This window comes from Brachyhypopomus gauderio, chromosome 1 (genome assembly GCF_052324685.1).
Source record: "Brachyhypopomus gauderio isolate BG-103 chromosome 1, BGAUD_0.2, whole genome shotgun sequence".
Lineage (NCBI taxonomy): Eukaryota > Metazoa > Chordata > Actinopteri > Gymnotiformes > Hypopomidae > Brachyhypopomus > Brachyhypopomus gauderio.
In genome coordinates this window covers 46933756-46955394 of record NC_135211.1, presented here as the reverse complement: position 1 = coordinate 46955394, position 21639 = coordinate 46933756, and the positions used below count along the sequence as shown (strand labels likewise).

General features: G+C 45.6%; 1 protein-coding gene and 1 long non-coding RNA gene across 3 annotated transcripts in view; one reads left to right on the top strand and one right to left on the bottom strand.

The window, feature by feature from the left end:
* Positions 1-721: 721 nt before the first annotated feature.
* LOC143522698 (uncharacterized) lies at positions 722-9710 on the top strand. 2 transcript variants are annotated; one of them, XR_013133114.1, is made up of 4 exons: positions 722-873; positions 6519-6675; positions 6785-7075; positions 9589-9710. It is a non-coding gene; the product is annotated as an uncharacterized LOC143522698 (long non-coding RNA). The 2 variants fall into 2 exon arrangements; XR_013133113.1 differs by having other exon boundaries at positions 6785-9594.
* Positions 2734-21639, bottom strand: part of dchs2 (dachsous cadherin-related 2) — a 19412-nt gene continuing 506 nt past the window's right edge. Inside the window, exons 1-20 of the mRNA XM_077016425.1 lie at positions 20079-21639; positions 17744-17926; positions 17216-17447; positions 16830-17066; positions 15381-16415; positions 14996-15183; positions 14438-14537; positions 13479-13630; positions 12523-13342; positions 11980-12219; positions 11441-11575; positions 10792-11001; positions 9571-10428; positions 9128-9238; positions 8760-8971; positions 8379-8530; positions 8025-8155; positions 7555-7841; positions 7027-7168; positions 2734-6892 (exon numbers count right to left, since the gene is read on the bottom strand). The exon at positions 20079-21639 is cut by the window's right edge and continues 506 nt beyond it. Coding sequence (XP_076872540.1) covers positions 4422-6892; positions 7027-7168; positions 7555-7841; positions 8025-8155; positions 8379-8530; positions 8760-8971; positions 9128-9238; positions 9571-10428; positions 10792-11001; positions 11441-11575; positions 11980-12219; positions 12523-13342; positions 13479-13630; positions 14438-14537; positions 14996-15183; positions 15381-16415; positions 16830-17066; positions 17216-17447; positions 17744-17926; positions 20079-21639 — 9457 coding nt within the window. The 3' untranslated portion in view covers positions 2734-4421. The remainder of the gene's footprint in view (positions 6893-7026; positions 7169-7554; positions 7842-8024; positions 8156-8378; positions 8531-8759; positions 8972-9127; positions 9239-9570; positions 10429-10791; positions 11002-11440; positions 11576-11979; positions 12220-12522; positions 13343-13478; positions 13631-14437; positions 14538-14995; positions 15184-15380; positions 16416-16829; positions 17067-17215; positions 17448-17743; positions 17927-20078) is intronic.

Sequence of the window (21639 nt, the reverse complement as noted above, 5' to 3'; positions counted from 1 at the left end):
GCTAGCCTACAATTATTTCAATTCACTTTGTTATCCCTAATCATAAAAAGTACATTCAACTCCTATACATCAAAGCTGTCCAGGTCAGCAAAAATATAAACACCCTCAAAATTCAGATCAAGAAATTGAAGAATGAGAAAGAAGGAATACTGACTTTGACCATGTGGTGGCAGCAGAATGATTGTGACGCATAGCAAATCAACCACAACAGCCATATGACGTTGGAAAATATACAAATAGTTTAAATCATTTGCAGTTAACTGAGTTGTTTGTGTTTATGTGTGTGTGGAAGCCATCCACGGGGTAATAAACTGTTATATTGTTAACCAATGTTACAAACTTTGAACAGGTTTTACCATCAGTCAATTGCCTCTCTTCAACCAGACCTTCCAGACCAGATCTTCAAAACCCCTCCCTTAACATTGGTGCTTAGCCTGCCCTACAGTTACATGAACAATACTTTTACTCATACTTTTTTTTGTAAAGTAGGACCTTATATGAACCCAAATGTAGACAGGGCACCACAAGGACAGAGAACGAAATAAAGGAGGACATGTGAAAAAGAAACCAGGACAGAATCAATCTAAAGTAGCAGGGGACAAAGCACATGTCCCCTATCCACTACACTACTGTGAGGGGGACATGAGAGGGGACAACCTGAGAGGGGAGGGCTTGTTGAGGACATCAAGGGAGGGAGTGAGGGGAAAAGAGGGAGCTGAGGGTTCACCCAACTCTCTTTACAGGTGAGAAAAACCCCAGCTTCATTCTGACGAACAAACAGAAAGAGGCTTGCTAGACTTGCCTGGCCAAGAGACAGAACCAGGGTCCACACAAGTCAAAGATCTCAACTCTCATCACAACACTACGACTGAGGTGTGTGTGGCAGGAACAGACAACCGAGAAACACCCAGGAAACACTTCCCCACAAAAGACAACTAGAAGACAGCAGAAAGACCATGCGTCATAGAACAGATTAAAGACAAACTTGGAACAGCAACTATCAGCAAATTTAGAGTACATGTTGCATACAGCGAGACTGTCAAACAAAGTCCCAGAGCTGGGCTTTGAGAAGCTGATTTATAGGGTGGGGACACCTGAGGGACATCAGGCTAACAAACCCTGAGTAGGTCCATTAAAATAAGCTCTCCAACACAAGTCTGGTCCACTGAATATCCCTTTTGTTTAGAACTTCGAAAGAAAGTGAAAGAAAACCTCTGAAACACTCACCAGTTCTCCCAGATAAATCTAGAGAGAATAAAGCCTTGTTTAATACCTCTGACATCAGCAAGAAATCCTAATGGTTCTTTTAAAAAATGTCCCATGGCCTACAAATGGTACAGAGCACAAATTTTACTATGCAAATCAGTATTTGTAGATGTATGTATTTTTTTAAGGCTCACGGGACGTTCCTGCTACTTTTGGGTTTGTTAAGGAAATCAGGTGGAATGGTCTCTCCTGTCTCTTGGGTTTAGTTGTTGAGCACCATTGAAATGGTAATGAAATGGCTCAGCAAACAGAGCAAACTGGTCTGTATGTATCCTAGGGTTGCCACCTAGGTCTGACAAAAAACAAGGACACTCTGTCATACGCGAACGTAAAATGTTACCGGGGGTGTAGCGTCGCGGGAGCTTTGTTATTGTTGTTGTTCCGTGTTAAAGAGGGTATAGTTAAAGAGGAGGCGGAGTATTCACGACTCCCATGATGCTCCGTGAGCTAGGATGTGTTCGGGCTCACCGTCTCTGGCGTGTCAGTTGAGGGTAGACACGGCAAGTGTGTGTGTGTACTGTGGTGCGTTTTCAGTGCAACTAAAAGAGCAAAAACTGCACTGTTGTTTTCTGAATAAATCGACTAAAAATGAGCAACCCGCATCCGACCTCCTTCTTGACTTCGCCACAAGTCGTTTAAACTAACCTAGTGAAAACCGGGACATTAAAACAGCGACGTGAAAACCGGGACAGGCAACCCTAATGTATCCGTACTGGTTCATACATGTCCTAACTTCAAAATCAAATCAAATCAAATATATTTGAATAGCGCTTTTCACAACACATGTTGTCACAAAGCGCTTTACAGGATTTACAAGGTTGATGTCCTAACTTACAAACTTCAAATATTCAAACACTTATCAGTCATATAAAGTACACATATTAATGAGCATCATAGCTACCTAATTAGTTCTATTACAATAAACGTTCAGTGCCACAACTGAAGGCAGCATTAGCTAGCAAGCTAGGTAGTCGGTTAATGTACCTTGTTAGTTAGCCAGCTTATCTAGAAGAATGTGAACTTAGATTTTGATGGTCTATACTAACTGTCCGTGCCCCTAGTTGTGAAGGAGTGGTGATTTCTAATAAAACTGGTGAAAGATTAGAAAATGTATGAGTCAAATGCCCACTCACACCCATGGTTGCGGTGGCCATAAATATAAAGTCTGGTTCATACTGAAATAGCTATTTTTAAATTCAGACTTTTCATTGGGTAGTTTTTTGTGACAGTGTTGCTCCTTTAAGTAATGGTGATGTCATAATAGAGGGTACTGTTCTTGCCATTAATGGTAACACTGTCAACACTCATGTGTGCCACCTTGTGGTTAACTATCTACTCTACTTTTTAAATTATAGTTCAAGCATCTACAGGGCCATGAAACATAAGACTTTATACAGATCTTAACCAATACAAATACCCAATACAATACAAGACACAATCAGGACACAGTACACAACCTTCTTTTATTTTAGTAGTTATTTATATTGTAATCATTTTAATCACACTGAATTCAGTAGATACACAATGATGCACATTTAACTCCCAAAGTCTGACAGTTACAAGCAAACTCTTTTCTTCAATAAACACTCTTATACAATGAGTATACAATGAACCCTCTTCATTGTATACTCTAAAAGTGAAACTTTTCTTCACTGTATACTGACTATATACTGATAGAAAATCTTAATTGTATACTCTTAAAGTGATTGCGCATTGAATTAGCATGACATTCTAAAGATAACTTATAACTTGCAGGGTGCAGAATTGTTGTGATTCTCCACGTCCTGTTATACAGTTAAAAGGTCATGACCTCTGCAGTGTTTAAATAAGGGATTACATTTGCAATTTGTGCTAGTGAAGTTAGTGTGGCCAAATGGGAAGTAACACAAACAAAACACAAAAGTGACATGGAAAGAACTTCGCATAACACTAATCATATTTTAAACTTCAATATACAATTATTCATGTTACACTTTGGAAAATATGACAGTATATATTTTACTGCTTACACAAGATGTAAAACATTTAACTTAAAAAATGATTCAAAACCATTTCACTCAAAACTATGTGTCTACAATAATGTGAATCCATGTATTATGTCTTTAAAATATCTGTAATGAGTCATCTATGTCATCGAAGGATTTTAGACTTTTAATGTCAGACACCGATTACTGTACAATAAAGTGCTCTTCTACGATATGTACATGTAAGATATATAAATATACACTATTTTCAACAAATAGTGCAGGCCATTCTTAATCATAACATGCTAATGTATTTGTATTAGGCATTTTGTAATCACCATTTGACAGAGTTTAATCACAATATTTTGTAAATACCATGCATTGGTAACAGAAATAGTGTCTGGAATGGTTGAAAAGTATTTTCCATTCCTGACCAAGAGTATTTTTTATAACATGTCCATGCAGTTAATGTGAAACATGTAATTATGACATTGTAAAAAATCATAATAATAAAAAACATAGTAATATTCTGAACAAATATTCAGAAAAGAACACAACAAAAACATCTATTCAATAACAACTGCTGTAAAATATGCTTGTATTAGTCAATAAATTGAAATGTATAATACCAGAATCAGAAAGCATTTGTGCTTCTATTATGTCACACAATGCCAAGATATTAAACATATGACAACTGACATTACTCAAATTAATTTTAATCAAAATAAATAGAAAATAATTATAGTACAAAATAGATTTTAAACCGTAGTGGTGAAACGTGGGGAAACAACAAAGTCCGACATAACCCTTTCGTGGCCCTCTTCCTTTCTTTCGCAGTGCTTACGTCTTTTCAGTGTCCACACATACTCAACACCTTGATTCACACCATGGGCAGGTCACCAGTCCTCCACATGGCCAACACGCATGCACACACTTGTAGGCAATTTTGAGTAATCAATCAACCTAACACACGTCTTTGGACTGTGGGAGGAAACTGGAGTACCTGGAGAAAACCCACGGAGGCACAGGGAGAACATGCAAACTCCACACAGAGAGCAGCCCAGACCGAGAATCGAACCCAGACCACCTCGCTGTGAGGCGACAGTGCTAACCACCACACCACGCCAATTTACTTATTAAATAAATTAATTAAATGTAGGATTAGGGGTGAAAAAAACATAAAAGCACAGATTATGCCTTTAGCCCTGCGTTCTCCAAGACATCTGTTGACAAGGGGGTAATTTTTCTAAAGCTACCCAGTCCGGTCTCTGATACCACAGGGGAGGCATCTGGTGTCCTCAGAGCCAGAAGAGAAAGAGAGGGAGACACATTAGAGGTCATAGCAGCAGAGGTGTGTCCTCCATTCCTGCCCCAAAGGGAGTATGAGAACTTGGAGTTTGAGGGCCTGCCCCGGGATCCTGTTCTCTGGGGCAGGAGACTGTGAAACTCTGCCCGCACCACCTCACCACCTCTGCCCTGGAGTCGTTCAAGGTCTGAGAAGACAGTTTCTTGGTTGAGGTGGTCCCAGCCATTGGTGCCGCACAATTGCTCCTCTGAGGAGATAAGGCTGGTGAGAGACCCCCCGGTGAAATCCTGGTGGTTAGACGTGAACATGCAGCCTCTTGTGACCCCATCAATCTCCCTCATACTGACCGGCTGAAGTAGCATCCCCTCGCCACCTCCTTCTTCTTTAAAGTTATGGAGACTCTCAACACTCGACATTTCTACCATTTTGCCCGCGCCCAAATTAACCGAACAGCAAGACAGCCGGTCTTCCGTGGGAACACCTACGTATAGGTCAGTCACAACACGCTGCTTAGGACAGTGGCCTTCAGAGACCATCTTAATATCCTGATCTTCAGCAGTCTCACCCTCTGCAGATCCTCGTCCACTCGTGTCGGAGATCCTCAGAGGGACACACATTTCCCTTCTGGCCTGCATGTTTAATGGGGTGTGCAGGGCTTGGAGTTTCATACCAATAATTCTATTTTGAGGATCTCTGCGCAGTATTCCCGAAGTTTCAGGCCTGTGGCTGACATCTGGAGATAAGGAGGCAGTCTTCTTCTGTATGTTTGATTTTGTCTTATATCTCAGTATTAGAGCAATGGAACTTATCAAAAGCAGAAGGAACACTGTTAATGAGACACTGAGTTTGACTGTGTGGATGCTGAGAGCAACATCCGTCAAAGCCTCCGCTGACTTGGATATGTTCACAACAACATGACAGGTTGCTGATCTGGAATCAAGCTTTGGGCTTCTTGCCAGGACCATCAATTTGGCAACTTCTTCTTTCGAGGCCATGCCTGCTTTTCGATAAACTGGATTTGAGATATAGATACTTCCGGTTGTTTTGTTTATGTTAAAAAAGGGGGACGGACTCGCCAAAGAGTAAACAACAACACCATCCAGGCCTCCATCGTGATCCATAGCCATAACGTGGCCTACACGTTGCCCCACTCTTGCATTGTCTGGCAGAACAAAATGGTACAGATTTTGGGAAAACACAGGACTAAACTCGTCTACGCCATCAACGGCTATCTGGACCATCACTGTAGCTGCTCGGTTCCCCTTATCTCGAGCCTCTACAACAAAACAGTATTCACTCTGCCTCTCATAATTGAATGTTTCTCTGGTACGCATGTGTCCGGTTAGAGGGTCGATGGCAAAAGGTTCTTTCTTGCCTGGGCTGCCAATTCTGTAGTCCATGAAACAGGAGGTCACGATGGAGTATGTCAGTATGCCAAAGCTGCCGGCATCTTGATCGATAGCGTGGATGACACAAACTGGGGAAAAAGCTGGCAGGTTTTCTGCTACTGAGCAGTTGATGGTAGGGAAAACGAAGAAGGGGGAATTATCATTCTCATCAAGCACTGTGATATAAATCACAGCAAAGGACACCTGCCTGTTGCCTGGCCCACCACCATCTGAGGCTCGGACAGCTAAGACATGGCTGGAATCTTCTTCAAAATCCAGAGTGCCATTGACTTCTAGAGCGCCGGTTTGAGAGTTCAATCTAAACAGACCCTTACTGTTGCCAGAGATCACATCATATCTTACTGTGCCATTTGGTCCCAGATCGCGGTCTTGAGCAAACACCTGGACCAGGGCGGTTCCTAGTGGGCTGTTCTCAGTGACATGTGCGTAGTACTCAGAGTTGCTGAAAACAGGTTCGTTGTCGTTGATGTCGAGCACAGTGACTGACACTACTGTTGAACTGTTGAGTGAAGGCATTCCTCGGTCCATCACCGTGACGGTCAGTGAGTACGTTTCTGTGGTTTCTCTGTCCAGGATGTCACAGAGCACTACATTACCCACAGTTCTTTGCTGGGAACGTTTCGGCACACTGACCATCTCAATGCAGAAGCGCCCCTCCTCATTCCCCTCTGTGATGATGTAATCTAAGTGCGTGTTCTCGTCGGAGTAGTCCTGGTCTTCACTCAGCAAAGTGAGTACTACACTCCCTGCAGGGACATCCTCACAAACACTCACTTGATAGCTGTAGTTCAGGAAGAAAGGTGCATGGTCGTTGGAATCTACCACTTGTATGTCCACAGATGTGACACTAAAGAGGGTCGGGTCACCGCTGTCCCGAGCTTCTACCAGAATCTGGATCACGTCACTACTGGAGACGTAAGTCAGAGGCTTGTTTGTGTATATAGAACCTAAATACAAAGAAGGGATGTATATCATAATAAATGTTGTAGTAACATGCAGACGCACAACAAAACTATCATGTTATGCATATGTATAATTTGAAACTGAATTTTGAAACTGAAATTGTTGAAACTAATATTACCGTTTTCTGTATTAATGTAGAACCCACTCATTGGGGAAGAGAGAAGCCGGTAAGAAATCTTGCCATTCAGACCCGAGTCTTTGTCTGTCGCCATTACTGCCACGACAAATGAATCTGCTGATGTCAGCTCTGGCAGGAAGACCTGCAAGAGAGAAAGATAGAAATGACAAAAACAATGAACTTAAGTCTGATACACAACACAGTACTTTACAGTGTAAGTTTACATAAAAGTTTGTGATGCAGTAGTTTGGTGGCCACTGCAAATTGATTATCATCAAAAGCACAATTTATCATTTGTGGCCACCAGAGTTTTTTTTTACGCCCAAAAATATTTTCTCAATAAGATAAGAAAAACCAAGCTAATATCTGATATCTAAGTACTTAGAAAATACTGGATTATGTTTTTAGCAACCATCAACAACAACAGCTTTTCAGTACCACATTATTAACACTAATGTTACGGTTTACTATTACCATCAAATTACCACATTTTACACCAGTACTACGGAAAAATGCATGGTGTCAAACCTGGTATAACTCCTGAGAGAACTCTGGTGCATTATCGTTCACGTCCAGCACTTGAATAGTAATCAACGCCTCGGTCTGGTGTATGGAGTCAGATGCTAGCACTGTCAGTGTGTGCTGAACCTGCTCCTCGTGGTCCAAGCTCCTGTTTGACGTGATGACCCCGGAGAAACGGTCAATGGCGAAGAATCCTTCTGCTTCTTCTTTAGCTGATAAGCCGTAGGTGATTGTTGAACTGAGGTCGACATCACTGGCAACAACTTGGCTAATAATGTGGCCAGCGGGAAGGTCTGGATGTTGAATAAAAGAGAGATAGCTCTCATTTAAGTGTTTCAGTATGATTTAGTAGTATTAATAATTATATGAGGCCTGACAAGTGTATTTAAGTCCATCAGTACGTGATCGGTGTAGCCGTCTCTGAACAGTATCTTGACAAAAGAAAGGACAAAAAAATGCTTTTTTAAGTGTCTTACTCTCTGGGACCACCAGGGGCGCCATTGTTGGTATAGTTGGGCTGTTGTCGTTGACGTCCATAACCTGCACCCGAACGGTGCAGGTACCCGTGAGAGGGGGGCTTCCCCTGTCTCTTGCTTCAAGAGTTAACCTGTTAGTCAGTACAGTACTGTCAACGGATGATCTCAATCAGCCAAATCCTTTACGTATGTTTGCATATTTATCTTTAATAGTGTAGACATATTTGTTAGTTCCCCCTTGCATGAATGCATTATTACATTACTGCAGTAATTTCTGAATACCATGCACAGTTGCCTATATATAAAAAAACAAGACTCTGAAGTAGTGTAAAGGGGTAATGGGGCTGTGAGTACTTGTAGGAGTCTGTTGTCTCTCGATCAAGGACGGCATTGGTAGCCAGTATCCCACGAACTGAGTCGATGATGAAGGCGTTGTCATGGTTCCCATTCACAATGATGTAGTCTATCTGCCCATTCACCCCACTGTCAGAATCCATTGCCAACACCTACAAAACAAGAGCAAGAATCAGTCTTTAATACCCCCAAAAAGGGTTTAAAAAACTTATGATTTAACGGACAGTAACAGAAAGATAAGATACATGTGATATATAATGCATAGATGTATAATGTATAGATAGATATGACATTTTAGCAGCTTCTTGTTCCTTTACACAGACAAACGTAGATATTTCTAATGTAAGCAAACCGTTCCCCACCACAGCCAGACACATTCACCTGCGTGACGTAAGTGCTGTGAATCTGTTCCTCCCACACTGCAGTTCTGTAGTAACTCTGCTTGAACACTGGCGTGTTGTCGTTCACGTCCTGCAGAGTGACGCTCACTCTGGCGTAGGCCGACTGGCGGCCATTTTCTGCCAGCACCACCAAATGAACCTGGTGCTCCATTTCGAAGTCAAGCAGACTTTGGTCTCGGACCGTTATATCACCTGTGGGAGCGCTGGAGTGGTCATAACGGATCTAAAAGTCCAACAACTTAAGCCAAGCAAGACTGTACATGGCAAAAGAAAATGATTAGGGTCTTCATGGCTTAAGTAAATGCGTTGGGTTGTGGGTATGGGGGAGATCACAGGTGTAGGTCTCACCTGTGTCAGGATGGATGCTGAAAGCCCCGTCCACAGGGGCGCTGAACACACTGTACTTGATCACACTGCCTGCTGTCTGGTCGTCAGCCACCACATTGGCCACCCAAGAGCCTTTAGAGTGGAAATAAAGAAACAAAAAGCCATCAGTGGTTAAAAGCATTAGTGACATTAATAACTGACCTTAATAACTATTAAAATGCTTTTTTTTATTTATAAAACGGCAAACAGTGAATTATCTCACAAAAGTCAAACACAATATGGTTTGTTCTTAATCTTCGGTGCAGCAATATTCAATCTGGTAGGTGAACCGATGACAAACAAAAACACCAAACACCAAACAGCTGTAATTATCAGAATTATAACCGAGACGGAGAACCGTTGGTGAGCTCATTCTCCCTGTTCTATCAGGCCAGACTCGCCTCATCTGTTGAACACCTGCTCACCTGTCTTGCTGTTTTCAGGTACAGTCACCTCATAGAGCCACTCGGTGAACTGCAGCAGCGAGTCCTCGGTGCTGAGCTGGACCAGCAACAGGCAGGTGGAGGTGAGGGCCGGCGTGCCCCGGTCTGCAGCCCACACCGAGAGCAGACGGCTCCCCCGCTCTGCCTCCCCCACGGGGGCCCGCAGTCGCACCTCCCCGGACGACTGGTCCACACGGAACAGCGCGTCTTCCTCCGCCAAGCCAAACTCCACCGTTCCGTTTTCCCCCTGGTCTGGGTCGATCGCTGTTAGCGTGGTGACAAGTTGACCCGGGCGCCCGCTACCCGCGGCGTCCAAAACCCGGACGGGCTCCGAGGTGCACACAGGTAGGTTGTCGTTTACGTCGTCCACTTGGACGGTAATCGTGACGACCGAGCTGCGAGGTCCCCGGACGCTGCTGTCGGTTGCCACGGCGCGGAAGTCGTGCTGAGAACGCGTCTCTCGGTCCAGCGGTTTCGTTAGCCGCACTACACCCGTAGAGGGGTCCACGGCAAAGGTTCCTGACGTCTCGTCAGCCAGCGAGAACGTGACCTCGCCGTTGCGGCCCTCGTCTGGATCCTGGGCGGTGAGACTGAGGATCTCGGAGCCGACGGGGAGCCCTTCACTGGCGGAGGTGCGGTAGCTCCTGCTGCTGAAGGCGGGGCTGTTGTCATTCTCATCAGTGAGAGAGATGAAGAGGAGGAGGGTGGAGGTGAGGGTGGAGGGGCCCTGGTCGCTGGCCGTGATGAGGAGGGTGTAGTTAGGACACTCCTCCCTGTCCAGAACTCCACTAGTGCTGATGGCTCCAGTCACTGCATCAACGGAGAAATGATCGCTGGGATCTATTCAGAGCAGAAACCGAAAAAACAGAATGAGAAGAGAGCTGATTACGTGAAAAGACGCTGTTGTGACAGGAAAACATAAGAAACTGTTAAACAATTCATGCAGTATGTAATCGAAGAGCAATTCAACAGACCCTGTTTATATTTGCTCTTGAACAAATAAAGAAGATTATACTGAAAGCTTTCTGGAGCCTAGTTGAAATCTGCAGTGTGAGACCGGCTGCATTTGAGTTGTCACACTGTCTTCAAAAACCCATTCCCTGTACAGTCTGGGAACTACTGCAGCAGATAACACAAGGGATGGACGTATTAGTGGCTGGTGGTTGAAGTCGTGTTGGCAGTAATGAGGAGACACTCTCTCACTGTGTATAGAGTACTCCACTGTGCCATTCATGCCACAGTCGGGGTCGTGGGCGTGGACGGTGTGGATGACCCCCGGGGGGAGGTTTTCCGGGATCACGATGTGGGAGGACGGCTGGGAGAACTCTGGGGCGTTGTCGTTCTCGTCCAGCACAGAGCAAAAGACCGTGGCGGTGCTGGTGAGAGGGCGTGTCCCACCGTCTTCTGCCTGAACTGCAAAATCAGAGGGTGTAAGAGGAGACCGCACAGTAGTCAGTCGGTGTCAAAGTCAGAACATGTATGAATGTGTAGGCCAAGTAGAAATCCCTCTGTGCCACCCTTGTAGCTGTTTGTCAGGTTTGAGTACCAACTGTCTAGGGCAAGTGTCTGCAATGTATGATGTCATCTCAGTCACTGCAAGGACTGATCGATTAGCCTGACTCCCTAATTAGCATTGAGCAGTCTAAGAACTTCAGGTGAATTTCAGTACAGCAGTTAAGTAGCAGAAGTGACATAATTGACGAGGCAGTTCTAGAATGTTCTGGTCTGATATGTAAGGTTAACGTAATGGTGTTTTGAAATGAAATGGTGCACAATAAAACCAGTGAGAATCCCTGAAGTCTGTGGAGGTTAAGTGGTGAAACCATAGCTGTCATGCCCAGGCAGGTCTCACCTCTGAGGGTGAAGCTGTGTTGTAGCTCCCTATCCAGTTGGGTGGATGTGGTGATCAGGCCAGTGCGTGAGTCTATGCTGAAGAACTCATAACCAGGCCCTGGCAGGAGACTGTAGCTCAACACAGCATTCTCCTCTATGGGGGAGAAACACATATTCACACATTATTTCTGGCAAATAGAAGACATGATGGTCTTAAAAACAGAACAAAAATCAATTTGTAAATGACTTCTTTACTGTAACAGCTCTCAACAAATCAGATTACAGATTTTAAATGTTGTACAATGTAGAAATGTTGAAATAAAATTATAATTGATAAGTGAGAGAATGAGATTAGAACAGAGGCAGGAAATTCCTGGGGGTCTGAGGAAACTAAGTCTTGCCATTTGTAAAGTCTGCTGTTTTGTAAAGTCTGCTGTTTTGTAAAGTCTTGTATTTTCAGGTACACGTACAGGATGGTAATTTGAACACCCCCCCTTAGCTTACGATGCTCCACACATGCAGCTGTTGCTGCTGTGTGAAGGAGGCAGGTGTGTCTACCTGAGTCCTGGTCGAGTGCCCTCACGGTAACCACACGCTGTCCCGCCTCCTCATTTTCCATCACGCTGGCGTTGTATACGTGCTGTTCAAAGAGCGGAGCCTCGTCATTCACATCCACCACCACTACAGTCAGACTACAGGTGCTGGACAGAGGTGGCAGGCCGCTGTCTGAGGCCTGAACTGTGAGGACAAAGGCATGCTGGGATTCGTAGTCCAGAGATGAATTCAGATACAAGTGACCTAGAAATAAACAGGAAAATAAACCAAAAAGACAGAAGGGGGGGTCAATAACATTAGCATCACAGAAATGTTCAGTATTTGGAAAATGGGCACGATGAACCTCACAATTACATATGAATATCATCATAAAAAGACAAAATATTCACAAAAAAAGAAAAACTGTTGGAATATGGCAGGTGTGTGCTAGGAAAAGCTAGAGGTGTGGAGGTGTAAGTTTGGGGGTATAATATTTCAAGAATAAGCAACACATTAATAATTTTCTGCAGCTGGAGTGTACTGACTTGGTCTCAGTGAACACTGTACCTGTTCTCTCCAAATGGAAGTGTCCGTCTTCGTTTCCACCAATCAAACAATAGGTCACATGACTGTTTGGTCCTGCATCCTTATCCGTGGCCAATGAGTGATGAAGAAGGCTTCCCACCTCTGTGTCCTCTGCCACGTGAACCGTGTCCATGGAAACAAAAGCTGGGCTGTTGTCGTTGACGTCCAATAGGAAGGCCTGAGCCGTCACGGAGGCATGTCTTTGGTCATTTGGGTGGTTGCTAGCGGTGACGGAGAATGCAAAGCTGCGAGTGCGCTCGTAATCCAACTGTTCTGTCGTCGTGACAACCCCAGTGTGAGGGTCGATGGTGAATGGCAGTTCCTTCATGTCAGGGTTGGGGTCGTAGGTCATCGTGTAGCGTATTTCGCTGTTACGAAGAGTGCCATCACCGTCGAGTGCTTTAAAAGCATACACTGCTGTTCCCACTACAGCATCCTCCTGTACGCCGAACACCACGACACTGTCGTCGCCAGGAAACCAGGGGGTGTGGTCGTTCACATCTTCAACACCAACACTCACGAGAACGACGGCATTGTCAGTGGGAGGAGCCTCTGTCTGGACAGCTAAGACGTATACCTGTGTAGCCTCGTAGTCCAGAGGCTGTGTCACATACAGCTCACCACTCACTGTGTCAACACCAAAGTGCGAGCTTCCATTCCCCTCAACAATGGAGTAGTGCCACTTCTTCTTGGGCCCCCCAGAAAACCTGAGACACCCAACGATGGTTCCCAGGCTGGCGTTCTCCTTCACAGTGAAATGTCTGGGGCCTGGGAAGTCATGCTCTTTTGGTGAACCATAAACCTAAAACAGTTAGAAATGAGCCTTCATACAACAGCATAGCAATGAAAATAAAAGTAATGTTTTATTATTATTATTATTTTGCCAGGAGGGAATGTGTATCAATCTGTGGTGAAAGTAATGACCCTAAAACCTTCACCTCTACATGTACCAGTGCTGTCTGCTGTAGGGGGGCGGGGCCTGTATCCATAGCAACCACAGAGAGGGTGTAGCTGGTTTGGGGATTACGGAGAAATTGTGATGTAACCTTGATATCCCCACTGTGTCTGTCTATCTCAAAATGACCACTACCTGTAGGGAAAAACAATGGACTTTAAAAATACACTGTGAAGAACAAGAAAAACAACAATAAAATAAACAACAACAATAATAAAGTACGTGTTTTGTGGAAGGAAATAATTTGAATCAAAACAAGAAATGTCCTCCAAATAATGATATATAAACACTTGTAACTTTCCTTATGTGTCACGTCTAGCCCCACCCCAACCTGTCAAGTCTGTTTTGTTTATGTTGCCATGTGTGTCCTTATAGTCCTTGTGTTCTGTAACCCCGCCCCTCGTTAGTGTGTCCAGGTGTTCCTTGTTTTGTTTGGTGTATTTAAACTAGTGCTGTCAATTCCAGGTGCCGCGATTAAAAGTCCTCACCAGGATTTTGCTCAGGCTTCCTGGATTGTGTTGATTCCACTAATTTTACCTGGATTGCTAATTAGAAAATCTAGCAAGCTTGAGCAAAATCCTGGTGAGGACTTTTAATCGCGGCACCTGGAATTGACAGCACTAATTTAAACCCCTTGTTTTGTCGAGTCTGTGCTGCTCATTGTTATTTGTGCCACAGTCCTGTCATCCATGTTATGAGTGTCCCAAAGCTTCTTTTTGTTGTACTGTGTCTGAGCCTTTTTTCCAAAAGTGTTGGAAAATGACTTGGTTTAACTCTGTCTGATCTGACCCTGGACTGCCTATGTGACCCTGAGTTTGGTTTGCCCTTCATTAAATATCGCTCCTCTCAGCATTTGTGTCATGACGCCGCAGGGGTCACAACGTGCTTAGTAACAAACGTGGAAGATGTGCTAGTAACAAACCCGTCCTTCCTTCCCCCTACCTGACGACAAGGAGAACCTGACCGTGCCATTGGGCCCTGCATCCAGGTCATTTGCATACACGCTGGTCACCACGGAGCCCGCGGGAAGGCCTGACCACGCCTGCCGAACAAGTGATTAGACAGAAAGGGCTTACGATTCAATATATTATGTTATAGACATGACCTACCTACTGGTACAAATGTATTAATTCTTAATACTGTCAGGTATACAGCTGCTTGTACAAACAACATAACTGCAGAATGTAAATCTGATCAAGAGATAAATAAAATGTCAAAATATAAAATAGAAAAATCAGCTGCGGAAAAGGAGCGTGTCTGTGATAAACTGTTTTGCTAGCGTGATGGTTTTGTGGATATGGATTCAGACTGGGTGATTCAGTCCATCACTGAGAATCCCCCAGTAAAACATGCCTCATACTGACCAACGGCTATTAGCATCTGCGTAGAAAAACATTGTGCACGACTAACTGTCATCTGCGTGCTTTCCTTGGGTTATTAGTTAGATTCTGTGATCAAATGACTCCTATTGAGGGGGAGAGGAGAAACACGGCAGGAAACCTGAACTCTGAGCTCCCTGTTGGCAGGCAGGTTGGTGAACTCAGGTGGGTTGTCGTTGATGTCGGTAACCAGTATATGGACGGTAGCAGTGGCATTGAGACGAGGGTGACCGTGGTCCGTCACCATCACTCTCACGGAGTGATGGCAGTGTTCCTCCCGGTCCAGGGCCCTCCAGTTTATGAGCTCTCCTGGAGGGAGGGAGGGAGGGAGAAAGAGAGAGAGAGAGAGAGAGAGATGGAGGAACATGAGGTAAAATTGGAGAACAGAAAACATGCATGAAGTAAAAGAAAGAAAGAGAAATGCATTTGAATCTCAGACTGGGTTCTAACGAATAAACCTAATCTGATCGTAATTTACTTGACGTCATTTAAAAAATATCTCCCACCTGTCTCCGAGTTTATGCGGAAGTGTTTCCCGTCAGACAGCAGGATGTAGGACAGCTGTCCATTTTTCCGTGAGTCTCTGTCTGTAGCTTTCACTGTCCCAATGCGGCCATGGGGGTCGAGACCCTCCGGTACGCTGAAAAAGTACCTGTCCCGCTCAAACACGGGAGCGTTGTCGTTCTCATCCTGCACGGTGACCACCACCGTGGCCGTGGCGGTCAGCTCCACGTGCCCGTCTGACGCCGTAGCGCGAACGGTGAACCTATACGAGGGCTCTGACTCGTAGTCGAGACCCCGAGCCACGAAGAGCCAGCCGCTGTCTGGCTGCACGGAGAAGGGCGGAGGCCGGGAGAGAGGCTCCAGGGTGTAGGAGAGGAGCGGGGCTGATGGAGCCGCTCCGGACCTACGCAGGCTTCTGCTCCCGTGGGCACGGACCTGGATCACACGGGTGTCCCTCTGGGCGTTCTCTCCGATCTCCACCTGGTACAGCAGAGTCTCGAAGGCAAGAGCGCCCTCTGCTGGATCCGAGTGGTCAAGCTCCACCACCAGGCTAAGTGAGGAGTTCAGCGAGGGAGTTCCCTCGTCCTCGGCCACTACGCTGAGCTTGTATGTCCGCGCGGCGTCTCTCCAGATCTCATCGTTTAGCGTGAGAGTCCCTAGTCGGGGGTCAATCGAGAACCCACGACTCTCGGGACGGAGCGCATAACGGATCCGCCCGTTGCTGCCGCTGTCCCGGTCGTGGGCGTGTGCGGTGAAGAGAGTTGTCCCAGGTGGGGTATTACGAGATACGGTGATGGTGTCTGATGTCTTTTGGAAGACGGGCGGGTTGTCGTTGGTGTCGGTGATGGTGATATTGACATGGGTGCTGGTGTAGATGGGTGAAGTGCCCATACGGGCCTGGAGAGTGAGCAGGACCCAGGGCAGGGTTTCATGGTCCAGCGTCAGGCTAGTGGAGATGGCACCAGACTGGGCATCTACAGAGAACAGATCCTGGGGGCCACCAGAAAAGATTCGATACGAAAGCGATTCCACTGAATCTGCAGGAGAATATGTTGACACACATTTAATCATCAATACCCATGAATAAGAATTCAAACTGGACTGTAGCATTTCAAAAGACTGTAAAAAGCAAATGACAAACCATACAGTGACTTGTCTACATGAGACATGCTTTAAAGGTATTAAATAAATGATAAAAAAGGGTTAGTGCGACTAAATGAATTAAGCTCCTGTATTCATGTCATGTTTTGCCGCCTTGGAAATGAATGACACTATGTTTTGAACTGGGCGGCATGGTTCAAGGTGTGACAAAAGTGCGTTATTACATACTGAGGCTACACATATACATATTGAGGACATAGATGCGTTTCAAGGTTTAAATACACATATTGAGGTCTTTATATGAAGACATGTTGTGTGTGTGCAGTAGAAGCCCGGAGGGTGGGACTCACTAGAGGGGCTGACAGCCTGCACCGTTCCTACATAGGTGTTGGGGGGCGTGTCCTCCGGAACACTGAAGCTGTACTGAGACTCCTGGAAGAGTGCGGGGGCGTGGTCAGTTTGCAGAACAGTGATGGTGAGGTCAGCAGGAGTCGGGGCAGCCAATCCCTGTCCGTCGTGGGCGGAGACTGACAGCTTAATGGTGCTTCTGTCCAGATGGGAGAGCGGAGCGGACAGAGAGACTGCACCTACAGAATACACACACACACACACACACACACACAAACTGTCTAAAACTGCCTGGCCTCCAATGGGTTTTAGCCGATGCCAAATTGCCATGTCATGGAAGTCACGGAAGAAAGAGCTCTCAGTCTGAACCTGACTCAGACCCTCTTACCTGTTGACTGGTCCACAGAGAACAGGGATGAGAAGTCTCCAAGCACAAGCTCGTAGGTGATTTGTCCATAGCTGCCCGAGTCCCGGTCGGTGGCGACCACACTGAGGATCTCGTCTCCTGGATGAGCATGGCTGCTAATGCTTGCGTGGTACTGGTCTGGGTTAAACACCGGGGGGTTGTCATTCATGTCTTCCACATCAATGTGAAGATACGACTCTGACTTCAGGCCTCCCTGCCGAGAAAGATAGAAAGGGAGGATGAAAGAAATGAATTTTGTTTTTTGCCTAGAGATTATGCAAATAAATAAATAAATATGATTCAGACTGCTTTTATATTCTGATTACAATTATCTAAAATGCATGAAATAAGTATTTTTTCTCTTTTTATTTCAACATGTGACACAGTAAGAGTCTGTCCCTGTGACTGGTAGGGGTGTTGATGATTTTCCACCACATCAGCAGAGACCTATGAATGCCCAGATGACCCAGTTCTGTGTGGACCAGCTAGAAAAAACCCCAATTCACTTACATAATCTTCAGCTTTTACCAGAAGGTCAAAGCTAGCAAGGCCGACATCGCGATCGATGTCCTGAGATATGCAAATTTGTCCAGTAACAGGGTCGATGTGGAAGAATGAATTTGTGTCTTCACCATCAGAAAAGGAGTACCGCACTATTCCAAACTCACTACCATCATCATCCTCCGCAGAGACCTGGAAGTGAACAGCAGTTTACAAAACTTTTTAAATGTGCCATATTTTGTCAATTGTGATTTTTACACCCCAATCGAAATTTGTCCTCTGCTTTTAACCCATCTGTGCAGTCAGAACACACAAACACACACACTAGTGATTACTAGGGGGCTGTGGATCACACGTGCCCAGAGCGGTGGGCAGCCCTAGCCCGGCGCCCGGGGAGCAGTTGGGGTTAGGTGCCTTGCTCAAGGGCACCTCAGTCATGGCCTGTCTGGAAATCGAACCCACGACCCTCTGGTCACAAGACCAGTTCCCTAACCGCCAGGCCATGACTGCCACTAAATGAGCTAGGATACCACTCTCTAACTCATTGAAAGGTATGCCCTGCTAAATGTTATACAAAGAAATATCTATATCCCTACCTGTAATCCATGACTGGTTGTACAGAAAAATACAGTATTGTGTGTGTTGGTTATCCACTTCTAACAACATTTCTGCTTCTAGTTAAAATTCTAACTTTCTGCATGTACAAATATCTTAAACATGCCAATATTTCAGGTCCCTAACATGAAACTAAAATCTTCATGTTCACCCTCAACTGACAATTTCTTGGTAACTGGTTTCATATTTCAATAGATTTGCAATATGTAACCAATTCAGCGGTAATTGTATTATGCAATAGCGATTACTAACCAACAGAGGGAGGTGACCGCAACTCGCAGAAGATGACAGCACACCAAAGACTTTCTACCGTCATTAAAGTAAACTGAATAATTGTCGTTCTCATACAAACAAATAATTAAATTACATTAAAGAACTAAAAATGTAAAAAAATGAAACTAAACTGAAAACAATGTTGAAAATAAATGCATTTAAAGAAAAACGGTAACAGCCTTGCTCCAAAGCTCAGTGAAACGGAGTCCTGGTTTATTTTTGAATGAGTCACATATTTCACGTACAGTTTATAACTGTTTGTATTTCTTACTTTATACTTAGTTGTACTGCACAGCTAGTACAGTGTCCTCTGGAGTTCAAACACATGCGACACAGACCAGCTTTACGCGGTTTATCGTCGACCCTCTCGCTGCAATAAAGGTGATGTCATACGCGGGTTATGAGCCACGTGGGCGCCAGGTGTGAAACCTTTGGCCAAGGTCTAAAAGCAATAAAACGAGAAATCCCACACTCTTCTGTCGTACCACCACCTCGATAACGAGTGAACAAGTCCAGACATAACACACTTCATCAGAACTGAGCGATCTACTCAAAATTATTTTTCCCTCCCAATCGGCCCAAACTAGAGATTGACATGAGGCGGCCCATTGGGAATCCTCCAGAATCTCCACTCCGGCTCTGGATTTACTGCGCTGAAGGTTTGAGCTGTCATATCCACAATAGTGTAGGTGTACAGAGGCCTGGTGCACCTGCCCACAGGCCACAGACGACCAGCCACCTCCAGTATTACATATGCATTACACATTAACGCAGGACGACTGCACTAGTGGGTGATCTTCAGGCGAAGGGACAGTCGGTGGTCGTTTTCAACCGAGCTGCTGAATGAACACAGGTCTGTAGAGGGAGAGACCTGGAGTGTTTCTGAACAGCCACACTATTGATCAGTTTAGCGTTGTATGTCTGGACTCTTCAGAGGTAGCTGGGGCTCTAGCTGTGTTAAAGTGGGACAACCACCACATCAAATTAACGCCATAACAACACACTCCTGGGCAAAAAAACAGTCAAAACCACTCAAAACTGCTTCATACAGACAGTAAAAACGAAAAATAATGCAGAGTCCTCTGTGCCTTATTTGACTTGTGCCAGGCCACAGAGAGGCAGTACCAGGCTTTATGCACACAGCACAGCATGACTAAGGGACAGGACATGTCTCCTTCTCACTGAAACACTGCCGTCTTTGTGTCCAGGGAAGAAAGCTCTTTTGGTCTTGCATTGTCAGTTACCGCCGTCTCCTGGTCCATGAGGCAGGAGTGTGTGTGTGTGTTGTAGTAATCTGATGGTTTCTCATAATGTCTGCATGTGACATCATTGTACATTATTCAAACAAATTAAGCAATCTTATTTTTCCATCGTTGCCTAAATCTGAGTGTTGTGTTTGTAAATCTTACAAACCTGAAATAAACACGGCTTTTGGTTATTAACCTCCCACATTTACCTGTAGAAAGCATGTTCCTATGGCCAGATGTTCCTGGATGGTCACATTGTAGAGCTGCTGTTTGAACACGGGCTTGTTGTCATTGACATCCTCCACACGGATGCTGACGGTGGCTGTGGAGGTCAGAGGAGGAAACCCCCCGTCCACAGCCACCACCAGGAAGGCCAGGCCAGGCTCTCTCTCCCGGTCCAGGCCTGCCGATGTGGTGATGAGGCCCGTGTTGGGGTCGATGTTCACCACGAGATCCTGTTCCGACTGCAGAATGGAGTAGAAAATTCCAGAATCCTCGTCATCATCGTGCGCCTTCACCCGCAGGATGGAACTTCCTTCGGGGGCGTCTTCCGGAACGCTGGCCTCATAGGTGTTCCACTCGAACACCGGGCGGTTGTCATTCACGTCCGTGACCCGCAGGAAAAACGTGCGGCTGCTTCTCAGGGGCGGAGAGCCCAAGTCGGTGGCGCTCACCGTGAGCTCATAAAGATCCTTCTGCTCCCTGTCCAGAGGTCCGTCCACACACAGAGCAAAGAGAAACTCATCGATGCGATTCAGGGCAAACTTCCCCTCTCCACCTTTGAGGGATAACCTGACCGTATCAATGTTCCCCAGATCTGCATCTGAGACGGAGATGCTGGCAACACGCACCCCATAGCCGGCACCCTCTGAGATCTCTGGATCCCCCGTTTCACTCAGAAACAGGACAGTGATGTGCAGGCTGTTATCGTTGACGTCCAGAAGTCTGATTCCCACGATCGTGCTGCTGGACTCCGGCGGGGCCCCATGATCCCGTGCGGTCACGACTAGCTCGAAATATGACTGGCTTTCATAATCCAAATACTTGTTCACGCGGATGATGCCTGTGTTTCTGTCTATGACGAAGAACTCGTTTGGATCACTCTGCAGGCGGTTGATTTCGTAAGTGACCAGGCCGTTATGTCCGAGGTCTGGGTCCTCAGCATACACCTGGCACACAGGTGCCAAAAGGTGCACATTCTCTAATATTTCCACTCTGTACTCAGTTTGATTGAACACTGGCTGGTTGTCGTTTTCATCCAAAATATTAACACGCACCTCCAACTGACCAGATTTTGGTGGAACACCCCCATCAAAAGCTTCTATGGTTAGACTGTAGAAATCTCTGATTTCTCTGTCCAGTTTTTTCATGAGAACCAAATCTATGTTGAGCCCATCGCTGTTTGCCTCCACGTTAAAAATGTCCTGCATGATATCTTCTTTAATTCTGTAACCTTGAGTTCCATACCGACCTTCATCCTGGTCTGGAGCTCCGTGGAGCTCAAAGCGCGTCCCAGGAGGACTTAACTCCGACACGTTCACCTCCACAGTCTTCACTGGAAACTCAGGACAGTTGTCGTTCACGTCTGTTACCACTATTTTAATTTTGATCACCTCTCCAGCCAAAGTAGCAGCGGAAAACTCGTATCTGTCTCTGCTCTCCCGGTCCAGAACGGCTTTGGTGGAGACGACACCGGACTCGCCGTCTATTTCCAGGTCTCTGAAAACAAGAGAGTCTCTGCTGTGGGATAAAAAGAAGCCGGTCCTGTGG